General features: G+C 41.2%; 1 protein-coding gene across 1 annotated transcript; it reads right to left on the bottom strand.

The window, feature by feature from the left end:
- Positions 1-1,282: 1,282 nt before the first annotated feature.
- Positions 1,283-15,468, bottom strand: LOC108267083 (zinc finger protein 501). The gene is made up of 4 exons (XM_017471038.3): positions 15,295-15,468; positions 6,837-6,989; positions 4,403-4,555; positions 1,283-4,048 (listed from the first exon to the last, which is right to left on the bottom strand). Exons 2-4 carry the CDS (start codon positions 6,981-6,983, stop codon positions 3,050-3,052), a joined length of 1,299 nt encoding a protein of 432 aa, XP_017326527.1. The 5' UTR covers positions 6,984-6,989; positions 15,295-15,468; the 3' UTR covers positions 1,283-3,049.
- Between the last annotated feature and the right edge of the window lie 1,370 nt (positions 15,469-16,838).

Below are 16,838 nucleotides of genomic sequence, written 5' to 3' on the forward strand. Positions count from 1 at the left end.
GGGAAAATAAATATAATTTGAGATTTTTAAAGCATTCAAAAATGCCCAAATGCTGATGATAACCCCTCAGAATGACAGAGGCTTGTAATACAAGTCTGAAACATTGCACTTGATACTAGGAAAGCTGCAATTTATACAGCACTAAACTGTATATAATGTTTAACACAGAGCCTGCAAACAGAATAATCACTAAATACACTGGGTTTATTTACACAGAAGAGAAATGGGGAAAGAGAAGGTGTGAGTGGTCAGTTTAGGAAAGTGCACTGAGGCATGTCATGGTTAAAGATAGAGGGGATTTCATGTGATGCATCATGAGGACTAATCACTGCAGCTTTCACTGCCACCATGTTCTAGTGTGAAAATCAGTTTTAATCCATGGATGTGGCATACATTAACAGGTAAATTATCACTAAATTAATTAATTATACATTTAAAAATGTATTTAGATATCTGAAAGTTGTAAGTAATTGTATAACCTGCACAAACCGGTAAATTTCAGTAATGGATTATTGTTATGCCTCTAATAAACTTATACTGAACATATTAACATGATAGAAAATATGAGGAATGTACAAAAATGAAATTGCGTGTCAGAATAATATTACAATTATATATCAATCATAATCATGTTTTTTTCATTTTGTCACCACACTGTCACAGCCTATAAAAACTTCAGATCAGGATTATTGAGTCAGATCTAACTGTTGCTGTAAACCTGTCAGAAACGTTCTCACCTGGAGATGATTCACCTCAGGCAGGTAACCGAGGCGCCCCCTTCAGGACAGTTCACAAATAATATAGAGGACTGGGCACAAACATCTAACTGATTCCTCGTCGAGCCGACCTTCTTCAACATGTTAAAAGATGATGTGCACAGACAGATGGAAAACTGCAGCTCGTCTTCTTTTATTTCTGAGAGTTCATGATGGACTGAGAGAAGTAGACACACACACCGCCCCCTACTGGAGCATTGTGTAATCGTCATTCAATCATCGAGGAGCAGAGCTGCTGAACATCACCATGTACACTTTCTCCCTGGTTGTGGAAAAAACTACTATTCATGTTGACGTCAGCCAATTTAGAGCAAAGCCAGATGTTAGAATTAACATTAATTAATTACTGAATTTATTAATTAACACAATCCGTGCCCCGGCTTTTGCCCTTGGTTTTATATGAAAGTCTCCGTTTGTTTAATTTGCGTGTTTTTACTTTATTAATGTATCCAGACTCATAGTTTTATGATTGTGGCTCTGTAGACATTGCAAATTATTTATAATAATGTAACTTTAATAAATTCAAAGTACAGCAAAACTTTATTTATTAAATCAACATTGAACTCGACAGTAAAATACAGACAGGACACAATTATTTTATACCTAATAACATAAAAATAACTAAATAACCCCAGAACTGTTAAAAATATTTGTATGTGTATAAGTTATCATGTGTATGTGCATGTGTTATAATGTGTATGTGTATGTTGTATGTGTATAAATATAAGTTTGTGCACCCATGCCTAATATTTTGTTGATCTTTAGGAAAAAGAAAAGAAATATCCTCTGTAACAAATGATTAAACAACAACAACAAAAACATTTCTGCAGATATTATTACACAGCTACTTTATATATTATGAAATTAAAATTCTGGGAAAACATTTAATTTTACTACGTCAGTATTTATTACACCTCATCAGCAGATGTGTACATGTTTTTTTGTAGGCAGCTAAGTGTCTTTCTATTCTTCTTTAATGAATTTCTTCCCACTCTTCCTTCTAGTTTTGGGATATTCTCGGGCCGTCTTGCATGCACAGCATCTTTAATATCTACACACACATTTTCAATGATGTTCCACTCAGGATACCGTGAGGGCCAGTCCAGAAGCTTCAGCTTGCACTTCTTGAAGTAGTTCAGTGTGGGAATGTTTCTGACCGACTGAGTCGCATTTGCTTCCAGAGTTTGCTGATATTTACTGGAATCCAGTCTCGATACATGTGCGATGTTTGCTGTGTCACTGGCTGCCATACAACCCCCGAAGATAACAGATCCATCTCCATGCTTAACAGTTCACAGGATGTTGTTTTCCTGAAATGCAGCATTTGTCTGAGCTCCAGGTCATAAGCTGACGAATTGAACATCCAAACATCCAAACTGAACCACATAAAATTCTACTCTGGTTACTGCTTACGCAAATCTCTTTAATTAAGAATACTGCATGAAAATCAGTGACCAGCCAATTAAAAAACAACGAGCCGGAGGAATACAGAGACAGATGATAATCTCTACAGCATACACACCTGTTGACCTAACCATAAACCATGGAGAAGTACCAAAACCCTAAGAAAACCCTTTCTACACGTTTCCTTTTATTATCATTGTTGTATTTTTCAACTAGGAAGGACTTATAGGGATAAATTTATACATTAAAATTTTCTATCCTGAATGTGTATATTTCTGTAAAGCTGCTTTGTGATGCAATGTCCGTGGGTAAAAGTGCTAAACAAATAAAATTGGAAACATTTTCATGCTCTTATAAAGGCATTTCTTGAGCATTGGTGGAGTTATTACAGTATATTAACACTGATTAATTTCCATTTCAGCAGTGCACTGAGTGTGTGTGTGTGTGTGTGTGTGTGTGTGTGTGTGTGTGTGTGTGTGTGTGTGTGTGTGTCAGTCCGCATACTCTTCATCTGATCTTTATTTTAGCCTCGAACGCTCCTGACACCCCTGGTTGTGACTTCTCTGTGCAGTCAAACATCTGTTTCATCAGCAGATTTGATCGTATATCTGGGGATTTAGCTACTGGATGCTCACAGGATCCACTGTTGGAGGTCTAGACTGTGTGCAAAGTGAGCAGAAAGTGCAGAAGTCCAGCTTAGCTAGGTGGTGCTAAACAGGAAATGCAACACTCTGCAACACGGCAGTATTCTGTGTGCTTTGCGTGATATTTACATTCACATCTTCGAGACCAGAATAAACTGTAAACCATGCTAGAAATATATTGCGTTTGAACAAGCTAGGAGTTGTCAGCGTTTACTTAGAAGTTCCTCAGTAAATCTCCTCAGCGCTGGACTTCTCTCCCGTGTGAAGGCGCTGGTGTAGCTGTAGAGTGTTTTTGCGATTGAAACTCTTCCCACACAGTGAGCAGTGATAGGGTTTCTCTCCGGTGTGAATGTGCTGGTGTCGGTGGAGAGTACTTTGTTGAGCAAAAGTCTGTCCACACTCTGAACACTGGAACGGCCGTTCTCCCGTGTGAATGCGGTGGTGTTGCTGTAGAGTGTTCATCCGACTGAAGCTCTTCCCACACTCCGTACAGAAGTATGGTTTCTCTCCGGTGTGAGTGCGCTGATGTCCTTGTAGAGTTTTCTTCTGATGGAAAGTCTTCCCACACTCTGAGCAGTGAAACAGGTTCTCTCCCGTGTGAAGTCGCTGGTGTTCTTTCAGAGTACCGCTCTCACTAAACCTCATTCCACACTGCACACAGTGGAAGGGTTTCTCTCCCGTGTGAACGCGCTGGTGGCGCTGTACAGCATTCTTGCGAGTGAAGCTCTTCCCACACTCGGAGCACTGATATGGTTTTTCTCCCGTGTGAATCCTCTGATGCGTCTGGAAGTTCTGCTGATGAGTGAAGCTCTTTCCACACCATGTACAGTGATAGGGTTTTTCTCCGGTGTGAACCCGCTGGTGTTGTTGGAGATTACTCTCTTGAGTAAAACTCTTCCCACACTCTGAGCACTGATACGGTTTCTCTCCGGTGTGAATCCTCTGGTGTTTTTGGAGGTCTCCCAGTCTAGCAAAACTCTTCCCACAGTCTAAGCAATGGTGGATTTTTTTCCATATTAGTTTTGGTGAGGGCTTAGTGATGAAAGTTCCAGACTGACTACTGCAACTTACTGGGGACGGACTCTCAGATTTGGTTTCTCCAGAGATCTGAAGCCTTTCCAAAGCAGTACCAGCTCTTGAAGTGCTTGTGGAGGTCAGGTCAAGAGGCGTATGAAACTGGATAAAAGGAGCCGGAGATGACTTGTAGCAGAACATCTTTCCTTCCTGAATCGCAAAAAATAGAAAGCAAAAAGTTATAAACTCAATTTGAAATGCAGCAAATGATCTGTATTTTGTATTTTCCAGAGATAAATGATACGGTGACTAATCGATGGTCCATGTGAGACAAAGCTAACGTGCACTGTGACATCACCAGTAATATATATAATTTACTCACATGGAAGTAGGTGTCATTTACTAATATACACACACTGGTGACACATTAAAGGTGCTGTCTGATGAGTATCAAATATAAAAGCTGAGCAGGACCAGCTGAACTTGATTTTGGATGAAGATGTCAAGGAGAAAAGATGTAAGTGACTAAGAGGGTTTATTATTATTGGGGCTACTGCAACTTACTGGGGACAGACTCTCAGATTTGGTTTCTCCAGACTTCTGAAGCCTTTCTGAAGCAGTGCCATCTCTTGAAGTGCTTGTGGAGGTCAGGTCAAGAGGCGTATGGAACTGGACACAAGAAGCAGGAGGCGACTTGTAGCAGAACATCATTCCTTTCTGAATCAGAAAATAAAATGGAAATGAAATGTTAGAAATTCAATTTCAAATGAAGCAAATTATTCCTGAATAAATAAAATAATATACAAAAACCCCAATATGAATGTAACATCTGTATGTTCCAGAAATAAACGATACGATGACTAATCGAAAGTCCATGTGAGCCTGTGCACACCTGGAGCTGTTATGCTAAGTCATGCATTGTGACATCACCAGTTAAACAACTAATTTAATCAGATAGAAGTAGGTGTCATTCACTAATACACACACACTGGTGACAAACTTAAGATAAATCCTGAATAAGTGGAGAAACATAAACAATAAATAATAAAACTCTTCACTTAGCATTGGCTATGTACCTAAAAAACCTGAGCTCGCCCCTCGTCACCTGTCAAACTTCAGGCCAATATCAACCTTCTCTAAAACCCTAGAAGGCTGTAACTCAGAAGTTAGGCCATACGGCACAGAAAACACTTATATTACACATGTAGGACTTAGACCTCATCACAGTATGGAGACAGCGCTGGTTAAAGTGCTAAATGACCGAGTTCTGGACTGGTCAGGGTTGGATCTCCTTGTGTTTCTGGAACTTCATGCAGTGTTTGATACCTTACAGCATAGTATTCTTCTAGAACACATTACTCAATGCATACAAAAGTAAAGTTTGGTGTTCCGCAAGGCCTTCTTCTAGACCCACTGCTCTTTTTAACCATATACACTGACTGAACACTTTATTAGGAACACTATACTAATACTGGGACGGACCTCCCTTTTCTCCCTCTCTCAAAACAGCCTCAGTTCTTCATGCCATTGGATTCTACAAGATGTTGGAAACATTCCTTTGAGATTCTGGTACAAGTTGACATGACTGCATCATGCAGTTCCTGCAGATATTTCAGGTGCACTTTCTTGCTGTGAATCTCCCGTTATATCACATGCCAAAGCTGTTCTCCTGGATTCAGATCCGGTGACTGAGTATCCTAGTTTCACAACTGCACTATTTGAGCATGTAGTATTAGCGCATTTATAGAAGGGGTGTATTTATTTATAATTGCTCTATCCAGGGTCACCCAGATGAGGACGGGTTTCCTTCTGAGTCCGGTTCCTCTCGAGGTTTCTTCCTCATATCGTCTCAGGGAGTTTTTCTCACCACCGTCTCCTCTGGCTGCTCATTAGAGATAAATTCAAACATTTAACATCTATATCCTGAGTTTATATATTTCTGTAAAGCTGCTCTGGGACAATGTCCACTGTTAAACACACTGTACACATAACACTTTGTAAGTCATCTAAGTGTCACATGATCTCAGTATATATACATACACCTATTCTGAAAGGCGCAAGAGTCTGCAACACCACTGAACAAGTGGTACCATGAAGACCAAGGAGCTCTCCAAACAGGTCAGGGACAAAGTTGTGGAGAAGTACAGATGAGAGTTGGGTTATAAAAAAATTCCCGAAACTTTGAACATCCCATGGAGCATCACTGAAAGAATATGTTTACAGAAATACTCAAATCTGGCACCAACATTCATGTCACGGTCAAAATCACTGAGCTTACACTTTTCCCCCCATTGTGTTTATACATTGAACTGCTGGCACACAACTGGCTGATTAGATCATTTCATGAATGAGAAGGTGTATAAGTGTTCCTAATAAAGTGCTCAGTGAGTGTTTGACCCCAAGTCAAATTATTTATTTTGTTGACTTTTGAAGTCTAAGGATGAAAACACCCTCTGAAGCAAACAAAAAAAATGACACGTTAGACCTCAGTGGACTCATTAGAACTTGTCAAGCAGTTGAAGAATTATCATCAGGAACTGCCAGCTGATGACAATTCTAGATCATAATAAATTCTCAGACTCTTCCAACCTTATGCTAACAGCCAACAACCACAGGCTCCACTAAGGATCTCAAAATGACGTATAATTGAAATCATAAAATATTATTAATGCCCTATAACCTATACACATACATACTTATTTAGTAATACATATTTAGTAACTGCTTTCAGTGTCACACTGGTTTAAATTACTATTTTTTTAATTTATTTTGACAACAGAACCAAATAAACCAAATAAAATATCACATACAGGTGGAAACAAAAACTAAAGGAGCGAGCAGGAATGGGATTATTAGCCTGTAACACCATGCTGTCTGATGAGTATCAAATATAAAAGCTGAGCAGGACCAGCTGAACTTGATTTTGGATGAAGATGTCAAGAAGAAAAGATGTAAGTGACTAAGAGGGTTTATTATTATTGGGGCTACTGCAACTTACTGGGGACAGACTCTCAGATTTGGTTTCTCCAGACTTCTGAAGCCTTTCTGAAGCAGTGCCATCTCTTGAAGTGCTTGTGGAGGTCAGGTCAAGAGGCGTATGGAACTGGACACAAGAAGCAGGAGGCGACTTGTAGCAGAACATCATTCCTTTCTGAATCAGAAAATAAAATGGAAATGTAATGTTAGAAATTCAATTTCAAATGAAGCAAATTATTCCTGAACAGATAAAACAATATGAATGTAACATCTGTAGTTACCAGAGATAAGACCTACAGTAGATCATTAGATAATAGTCCATATGAGCCTGTGCACAATTTGAGATCTTATAGCAGTGGTTTTCTAACTTTTTCTGCGTGAGGACCCCTTGTGTTTGGTGCATTCCTTTGTTACCCCCAAGAGTCATCAAATTTCCACAGTTTTGTTTTTTTCACACTAGGCTCTTCTGTATAAACTTTCTCAGATAAGAGACTACGTCCTCTATTTATAAACGTGTCCACTTTAACCAGTCTCTGTCTCTGTTTGGTGTGTGTCTTAATGTGCTGTGTATAACTGATTTCATTAATTAATATTGATGTTTCTCTTTTTATTATATTAATATTTCTCTTTTTTATGTACATCATAGTGTAAAGGTTCACAATGGCGACTTACATACAGGTAAAATAATTTTTTTTAAATGTTCTAGAATTTCTATGTGACCCCCCTGGAACCATCTGGCGGCCCCCAGTTTAAGAACCACTGCCTTACACTAACAAAGTCATGTACTGTGACATCACCAGTAACATTTATCATTTACTCACATAGAAGTAGGTGCACCTTCTGATGTATATTTTTTTTACAATTGTCTCTGACATTTAAAATAAACATGAAAAATAAACATGAACACCTTTCTGATGTGCCTCTCAGAAGCCAGAACTTAGTAAGTCAAGAAAATATCACAGGTGCGTGCAAACAATAATTAAAGGAGCAGGCAGGATTTGTGAAATCTCTGTGGGAGTTGGTGGGATTGGTCAGAATTCCTTTGGGAGTGGGTGGGATTGGTCAGAATCTCTGTGGAGGGTGGGTGGGATTGGTCAGAATTGGTGGGATTGGCCTGAATTGGTGGGATTGGCCTGAACACTGACTCCATAAGAGACAGCTCCACTCAGGTACAGGTAAACTGTGGCATAGGGGTATAATGATTGGATTGTTTGGCTTGACGCATCAATTTTAAGACATCAATGTCCATTCCATAAAGTTTTACATACATACAGTCCCCTCCAAAAGTAATGGAATGGCAAGACCAAGTCTTTTGTTTTTTGTTCTGAAGGCATTTGGGTTTGAGATCAAATAAAATAAAAAGAATATGAGCTGATTGATCAGAATATCATTATCCATTCCATGACCGACTGTCATGAGCGAGGTCAGGGACTGATGTAGGGTGAGGAGGCCAGTCTGCATTCCAGTTCAGTTCCAAAGGTCCTCAGTGGGGTCGAGGTCACGGCTCTATGCAGGACACTAGCATTCTTCTACTCCATCTTTGGCCGACCATGTCTTTATAAACCTCTGGAACAAGTTTAGGCTCAGTCCCTTTGTTCCAGTGAAGAGAAATCTTAATGCTAAAGCATACAAAGACATTCCATACAATTCTGCGCCTACAGTTTTGTAGCAGCAGTTTGGGGAAGGCTCAGAGATGGGTGATTTATTACATATCTTAAACTGCTATTATGTCAAGTGACATTTACTCTCATTATATTATAGTACTAATTGTGCAAGTTTGCCGTTTAACGCTTGAATTTAAATGGTAAAATGCTACAAACAGTTTATTATGTCACTACTGATGAGTTTCCTCTTGATCAAGACTCAGAGCATCCCAAGTGGTTCTAGCCTCCACCATGTGGTCCAGTACCACTGGCCTTGGGACAGATTTTTCCACCCTCACCACCCCTATATGATGCAACCCCCAGGTCATGCTGTACCTTATTTCATTGTCATATTCACAACATCATCACACTACCAGCTGACACCCCAATAATATTTTAGATTCTGTGTTTATTGTGTTTACTTAGTGTTTATATACACTATATGTCCAAACGACTGTAGACACCTGACCATCACCATATATGAGCTTATTGGACGTCCCATTCCACATCCATGGGCATTAATATGGATTTTTTCCTGCAATTACTGCTATACCAGCCTCCACTCTTCTGGCTCTCCACTAGATTCTGGAGCATGGCTGTGGGGATTTGTGTTCATTCAGCTACAAGAGCATTAGCGAGGTTGGGCACTGACGTCAGCGAGGAGGTCTGGAGTGCAGTCTGCATTCCAATTCAATCCCAAAGGTGTTCAGTGGGGTTGAGGTCAGGGCTCTGTGCAGGCCACTCCATCTCTTCCACACCAACCTTGGCAACCCGTGTCTTTATAAACCTTTCTTTGTGCATGCTGGAACTGGTTTGGACCGGATTGTTCCCAAGACAAATGCAGACATTCATATAAAGACATTCTTTACAATTGTGTGCTTCCAAATTTGTTAAACAGTTTGAAATCCTTTTCATTTATATTTCACAGTTTGTGTGATTTTATTGATGTAATAAACATTTAATAAGGAATTCATTGTAATTAACATAAAGTTGTGGACTTTTCAGTACAATACGCATTATATCGGCTCAGTCCTGACAGTTTCTGAGGGACAGGTCTATCACTTTTCATTCATTTAACCTCTGGATGTTTTTCATAATGAGGTTTTCTCTGCAATGACCATAAATATGACCAAAAGTATGTGCACCCCATGGCCATCACACCCATATCTGATTCTTCCTTAAACCGTTTCCACAAGGTTTAACTCACACAGTCGTATAGAAGGTCTCTGTACGCTGTAGCTTTACAGTTTCCCTGCACTGGAACTACGAGGCCCAAACCTGTTCCAGCATGACAATGCCCCTGTGCACTATAGAGCATGTCCTGTGTAATACGGTTCCTCCACCCATGTGAAACCTCTCTCTATGCTGCAGTCTGGTATGTTGGGTCTGTAACTGCACGGGCGTACCACTGTAGCACAGGATTTTCACTGTCTCTCTGTATTCTGGAAACATCTGACCATAAACTGGAACTTGTATAAAGTGGAAATGTATGAATTGTAATGCTGACTGCGTGCCAGGTCTCCTCGCCCGACCTCACTAATGCTCCTTTGGCTGAATGAACACAAATCCCCACAGACACACTCCAAGAGCTAGAGGAAAGCCTTCCCAGAAGAGTGGAATGTATTATAACAGTAAAGTGGAATGAGAAGTTCAAAAAGTACACACGAGTGTGATGGTCAGGGGTGCACATACTTTTGGCCATACAGTGTATATTCCTCAGAAAAGGCTGCTCCCATGACATGACTTTCTTCCTTTTCTACTTTAGCTTATAATCTGAAGATGAACGTCTGTTCTGATGTACTTCCATGATGTAGAGCTGAAATGATGGTTTCGCATAACGGTGCCTCTAAGATTTTTTTCTGAATTGTCGCATCATCCAGTTGTTCCACAGCTGCACCAGTGAAGGCATCCTGGCTGGTGTGATCATCGAGTGGTACAGAATTATTAATCACTCTCAATTTCAGAGTGTTTATGTAGTGTATAAATTCACTATATGGCCAAAAGTATGTAGACACCTGACCATCACTTATATGAGCTTATTGGACGTCCCATTCTAGATCCATGACCATTAATATGGATTCTGCCCGTAATTACTGCTATAACATCCTCCACTCGTCTGAGGAGGCTCTCCACTGGAATCTGGAACACGGCTGTGGGGATTTGTGTTCATTCAGCTACAAGAGCATTAGCGAGCTCGGGCACTGACCACAGGCGAGGAGGTCTGGAGTGCAGTCTGCATTCCAATTCAGTCCCAAAGGTGCTGAGGTCAGGGTTCTGCGCAGGCCACTCCACTTCTTCCACACCAACCTCAACACACCATGTATTTATAAACCTCTCTTTGTGCACAGCGGCACAGTCATGCTGGAACTGGTTTGGGCCGGTCTGCTCCAGTGAATGGAATTTTTACTGCTACAGCAAACAAAGACCTTCTACAAAGACAACAGTTTAGGGAAAGCACACACGTACGGCTGTGATGGTCCCGTGTCCACATACTTTTGGTCATGTTCTGTATTTCTTTTACTTCTACATTTCTCCAGTAGAAACGCCTGAAGGTCATGTTCACAGTGCTCTGTGCTCTTTAAGAATATATTACAGTTTTAGAAAACAGTGTCATTTAATAATTTTATGAAAATATAAACCTTTAGAAGATATAGAACAGAATTATTATTCTTTACAGTACTGAAATATGAAAGTCAGGTCATGAGTACCTGAAGTGCTTTTAAATAATATTTTTATTTTTATGTTAATATGATGTAATAAACATTTAATAAGGAATTCATTGTAATTAACATAAAGTTGTGGACTTTTCAGTGCAATACGCATTATATCGGCTCAGTCCTGACAGTTTCTGAGGGACAGGTCTATCACTTTTCATTCATTTAACCTCTGTATGTTTTTCATAATGAGGTTTTCTCTGCAATGACCATAAATATGACCAAAAGTATGTGCACCCCATGGCCATCACACCCATATGTGGTTCTGCCTTAAACTGTTTCCACAAAGTTTAACCCACACAGTCGTATAGAAGGTCTCTGTACGCTGTAGCTTTACAGTTTCCCTGCACTGGAACTACGAGGCCCAAGCCTGTTCCAGCATGACAATGCCCCTGTGCACTATAGAGCGTGTCCTGTGTAATACGGTTCCTCCACCCATGTGAAATCTCTCTATATGCCGCAGTCTGGTATGTTGGGTCTGTTTGCTGTGTGTATGCACTTTATGTTAACTGCATGGGCGTGCCACTGTAGCACAGGATTTTCATTGTCTCTCTGTATTCTGGAAACATCGGACAATAAAGTGAACTGGAACTTGTTTGAATTGTAATGCTGACTGCGTGCCAGTCCTCCTCGCCCGACCTCACTAATGCTCCTCTGGCTGAATGAACATAAATCCCCACAGACACACTCCAAGAGCTAGAGGAAAGCCTTCCCCAAAAAAACCCTGCAGGTTATTATAGCAGCGAAGAAAAAATAAATCTGGAATAAAATCTCCAAAAAGCACAAACGGGTCTGATGGTCAGGTGTCCACTTACTTTTGGTCGTATTGTGTGTATTTAAGGTTTTTTTCCGTGTTCTGTACGTCTTTTTTCTACATTTTTCTACAGTAGAAAGGCATGAAGGTCATGTCACGGGTACAGTACTCTCTGCTCTTTAAGAATATTTCACAGTTTTTACAAAATATTTCGTTTAATTTATTTACAAATCTTTCTAACTGAACATATAGAACAGAATTATTCATCTGTAGAGTTGTGATATATGAAAGTCAGGTCATGAGTACCTGAAGTCCTTTTCATTCATATTTTAGAGTTTGTGTGATTTAATTAACGTTTACCATAAAGTTAAGGACTTTTCTGTGCAGGAAGCATTATATAGTCTCAGTCCTAACAGTTTCACGACAGCATTTACAGCATGACAATGCCCCTGTGCACATGGCCCTGACCTCAACCTAACTGAACACCTTTAGAATAACCAGCCATGAGAAGACAGGAGGGAGATCTTCAACCTGTCCACCTGGAGCCACAACATCCACCTCGCTCTTTTTCACTCTACATGCAGTCTGAGCTGTGTAATACCTTTCCTCCACCCATGTATACGTTTACTGCTTTGTATGCACTTCGTGTTAACTCGTGTACTCTGTATTCTGGAAACATCTGACAGTAAACTGGACTTGAACTCGGATGAAGTGGAACGCTGAGTGTTTGCCAGGTCTCCTCGCCCGACCTCACTAATGCTCCTCTGGCTGAATGAACACAAATCTCCACAGACACGCTCCAGAATTCACAGCGGTTCACTACATACTGCATCATCACTCCACCAGTTGACCACCGTCATCTGTTAGATGTTTATATTGTTAAAAGTATGTGGACTCCTGATCATCACCTAGAGCTGTGCTATACGCCCATACATATCGTACGACCATAGAAAATGTCTACTGGTATTTATAATCATCTATAATCACCAACGTTGCATTTTCCTCAGCCAAAATAAAAACAAGCATGGAGGGGTGTGGCACAGAGCGAAACGCCCCGCGACACGCCGATCAGCCCAACTAAAACTCGAGGAACATGTACCTACTATAAAGGATTGGATTAGTATTCATATTGTTCTGACGTTTTTTTTGTTTTCGTGTGTGATAGTTCTCTTCAATGTCACGTCCAAATAAAAGGAGAACTGAAAACGTGCCTTTCACTGGTGATTATGTTATATAACATTTTTCCATCTCCCTCAGCTCTACCATCACCTATATGAGCTTGCTGGACGTCCCATTCCAGACCCATGGGCATTAATAATAACTCTGCCCTGTGATTCCTGCTATAACAGCCCCCACTCTTCTGAGAAGGCTCTCCACTAGAATCTGGAGCACGGCTGTGGGGATTTGTGTTCATTCAGCCACAACAGCATTAGCGAGCTCGGGCGAAACACGAGGTCATGCTGGAACAGGTTTGGGCTGGTTTGTTCCAGTTAAGGGGAATCTTACTACTACAGAATACAAAGACATTTTAATTCAGTTCAGTGTTATTAGTGCAGCGTGTTTAACAGTGGACATTGTCCCAGAGCAGCTTTACAGAAATATATAAACTCAAGATATAGATGTTAAATGTATGAATTTATCTCTAATGAGCAGCCAGAGGCAACGGTGGTGAGGAAAAACTCCCTGAAATGATATGAGGAAGAAATCCCGAGAGGAACCAGACTCAGAAGGAACCCGTCCTCATCTGGGTGACCCCGGATAGTGCGATTATAAATAAATACACCCTTTCTATAAATGTGCTAATACTACATGCTCAAATAGTGCAGTTGCCTAACCAGTAACTTTTAGATAATTATGTGATTATCTTATTTATTTTCTTTTTTTTATTATTTCAGCTCAAACAAACAATCTCCAGTTTCATTTCTACTGAACATTTCTTCTGCACATTTCTGCTGCACATTTCTACTGAACATTTCTTCTGCACATTTCTGCTGCACATTTCTACTGAACATTTCTACTGAACATTTCTACTGAACATTTCTGCTGCACATTTCTACTGAACATTTCTACTGAACATTTCTGCTGCACATTTCTACTGAACATTTCTGCTGCACATTTCTGCTGCACAGATAATTATGTGCTTATAACATTGTGGTAACAGTTTGGGGAAGAACCACATACGGGTCTGATGGTTAGGTGAAAACATACTTTTGGCCATATCATGTATATTTCTAAATTTCTACAGTAGAAATGCATGAAGGTTATCTGGATGTTTTCATTAATAAAGCTTTCTGGGAAATGAACACAGACATACACTATAAGGCCAAAATTATGTGGACACCTGACCATCACACCCATATCCACATATCCTTGTTCCTCAAATTGTTACCACAAAATGTGGAAGCACACAATCGTACAGAATGTCACAGAACTGGAACTAAGAAACCCAACACTGTTCCAAAATGACACAGTGAACAAAGCGAGCTTCATGAAGATGTGGTGTGTGAAGGTTGGAAGAAGGTGGAAGAACTCGAGTGTCCTGCACAGAACCCTGACCTCAACCCCACTGAACACCTTTGGGATGAACTGGAACTGGAGTCTCCTCACATCATCATCAGCACCTCACCTCAACCTCACTAACACTCTTGTAGCTGAATGAACACAAATCCCCACAACCACGCCCCCAAATCCCCACAGCCACGCCCCAAAACCCCCACAGCTATGCCCCAAAATCCCCACAGCAACGCCCCAAAATCTAGTGGAAAGCCTTCCCAGAAGAGTGGAGGAGGTTATCATAGCAGCAAACACAGGGGGAATAAATCTGGAATCTGGAGATGTTCAACAAGCACATATGGGTGTGATGGTCAGGGGTGCACATACTTATGGCCGTGTATGGCCTGTCTATAAGTCTTCATACTTTTTTAGATTTTTATTTATTTCAATAGGATGAGTTTAATGAAGCTGAAAGACAGAATCGTATAAAAACGTACCGCACGCGCGCGCACACATACACACACACACACACGCACGCGCGCGCACACATACACACACACACACACACGCACGCACGCACACACACACACACACACACACACTTCCCTAAGAGTACACTGTGATGTAGGTGTTACAGATTTATTCCCAACACTGAAATTACCCCCCACCCCTTTCTCACCCCCCACCCCTTTCTCTCCCCCCACCCCCTCCCCCCGTCCTACCTGTTCCCTCTCCTGAACCTGCTCCGTAAAGCCAGGGAGAAGTTGCTGCAGAACCCAGCGATCAGAGCCGGTTCTCTGGCCCGGAATAAACAGTATAAACGCGTGGATTCCGGCAGTAGGAGCAGCTCAGGTGAGAGGATTGAGGAGAACTTACCTCAGGCTCTGCAGCAGGACTTCACCTCCTCAGGTAAGCACGAGCTGTAATTTCACTGGGACATTCAACACCGCAGCCTCGGCGCTCGAGACTCTACACACAATCCCACCGTTTCCACACGCAGCGCCTGGGACCACGTGACTGCTGACGTCACAAGCACCGAACGTCACCGAGACACCGGAAGAGGTTTGGACTGTTTTCGGCGCTGTCCCGCATAGACACACTGCTGTCCCTGTGTGAGAGTGTTTCTGATATTCACACTGTGTGTGTGTGTGTGTGTGTGTGTGTGTGAGAGAGAGAGAGAGAGAGAGAGAGAGAGAGAGAGAGAGAGAGGATGGAACACTTTTTCTTTTATAGAAAATTAATTTTAAAGTTTCAGTTCAATACCCATTCACACCATCATCCTCTGTACCTCGTGAGAGTATCTTCTCCAAAATCCTGAGTAAGAGAAGAAGCTGAACAAAGGAAATAGTGTAAGGTTTTAGACTGGACAAGTCAATCACCAGACCTTAACCCAACTGATCAGAATCTTACCCCCTGAAGAGGAGACTGAAGGGAGAACCGCATTGCAAATGTGATATTCTCATCAGTTTAATGGTTAAATGGACTGTGGGTCTGTTCCCCTGCACTGCAATAGTTTACATTTACATTTATTCATTTAGCAGATGCTCTTATCTAAAGCGACTTACAAATGAGAAAATACAAGCAAAGCGATATATCAAGCAGAGAACAATACAAGTAGTACTACTGTACAAGATCCATTCATTGATTTCCAGCAGAAGCAAAGTGCACAGAGTAGAGGTGTAAGTGCCAGAGGAAGTTTTTATTTATTTATTTATTTTATGGGTTGGTTAGGTGTTCACGGAACAGGTGGGTCTTTAGCTGTTTTGTGAAGATGGTGAGAGATTCCGCGGTCCAGATTGAGGTTGGAAGTTCATTCCACTACTGAGGAACAGTTAGCGTGAAGGTTCTTGAAAGGGATCTTGAGACACACTGAGTAGAAACTACTAAACGTCGGTCGTTGATTGATTGCAGATTGCGAGAGGGAATGTAAGCCTTCAGGAGAGAGTTGAGGTAGGAGGGTGCTGTTCCAGACAAGGTCTTGTAGGTGAGCATCAAGGCCTTGAATTTGATGCGGGCGGCTACAGGAAGCCAGTGGAGGGAGATGAAGAGGGATGTGACATGGGTTCTCTTGGGCTGGTTGAAGACGAGGCGCGCTGCAGCATTCTGAATCATCTGAAGGGGTTTGATGGAGCTGGCCGGGTGGCCTGGGAGTAGTGAGTTGCAGTAGTCCAGTTTTGAGATGACAAGAGCCTGGACTAGCAATAGTTAATTCTAAAATGCAGATCCCAGAGATTTCACACTTGTGGTTATCAGCCAGAGGTATTAACTGGATTATTAATCATCCAGGACTGAGCACAGATTCTTCTCCATCAAAAAACTTAAACTTAAAACACTTCTAAACAGACTGTTTTTTCTTGCTTGCGAGGGCTAACTGCTCAAAACATGTGAAAATTAGAGAAGGAAGGAAGGGTTTGGGTTTG

The sequence above is a fragment of the Ictalurus punctatus genome, chromosome 7 (assembly GCF_001660625.3).
Source record: "Ictalurus punctatus breed USDA103 chromosome 7, Coco_2.0, whole genome shotgun sequence".
Taxonomy (NCBI): domain Eukaryota; kingdom Metazoa; phylum Chordata; class Actinopteri; order Siluriformes; family Ictaluridae; genus Ictalurus; species Ictalurus punctatus.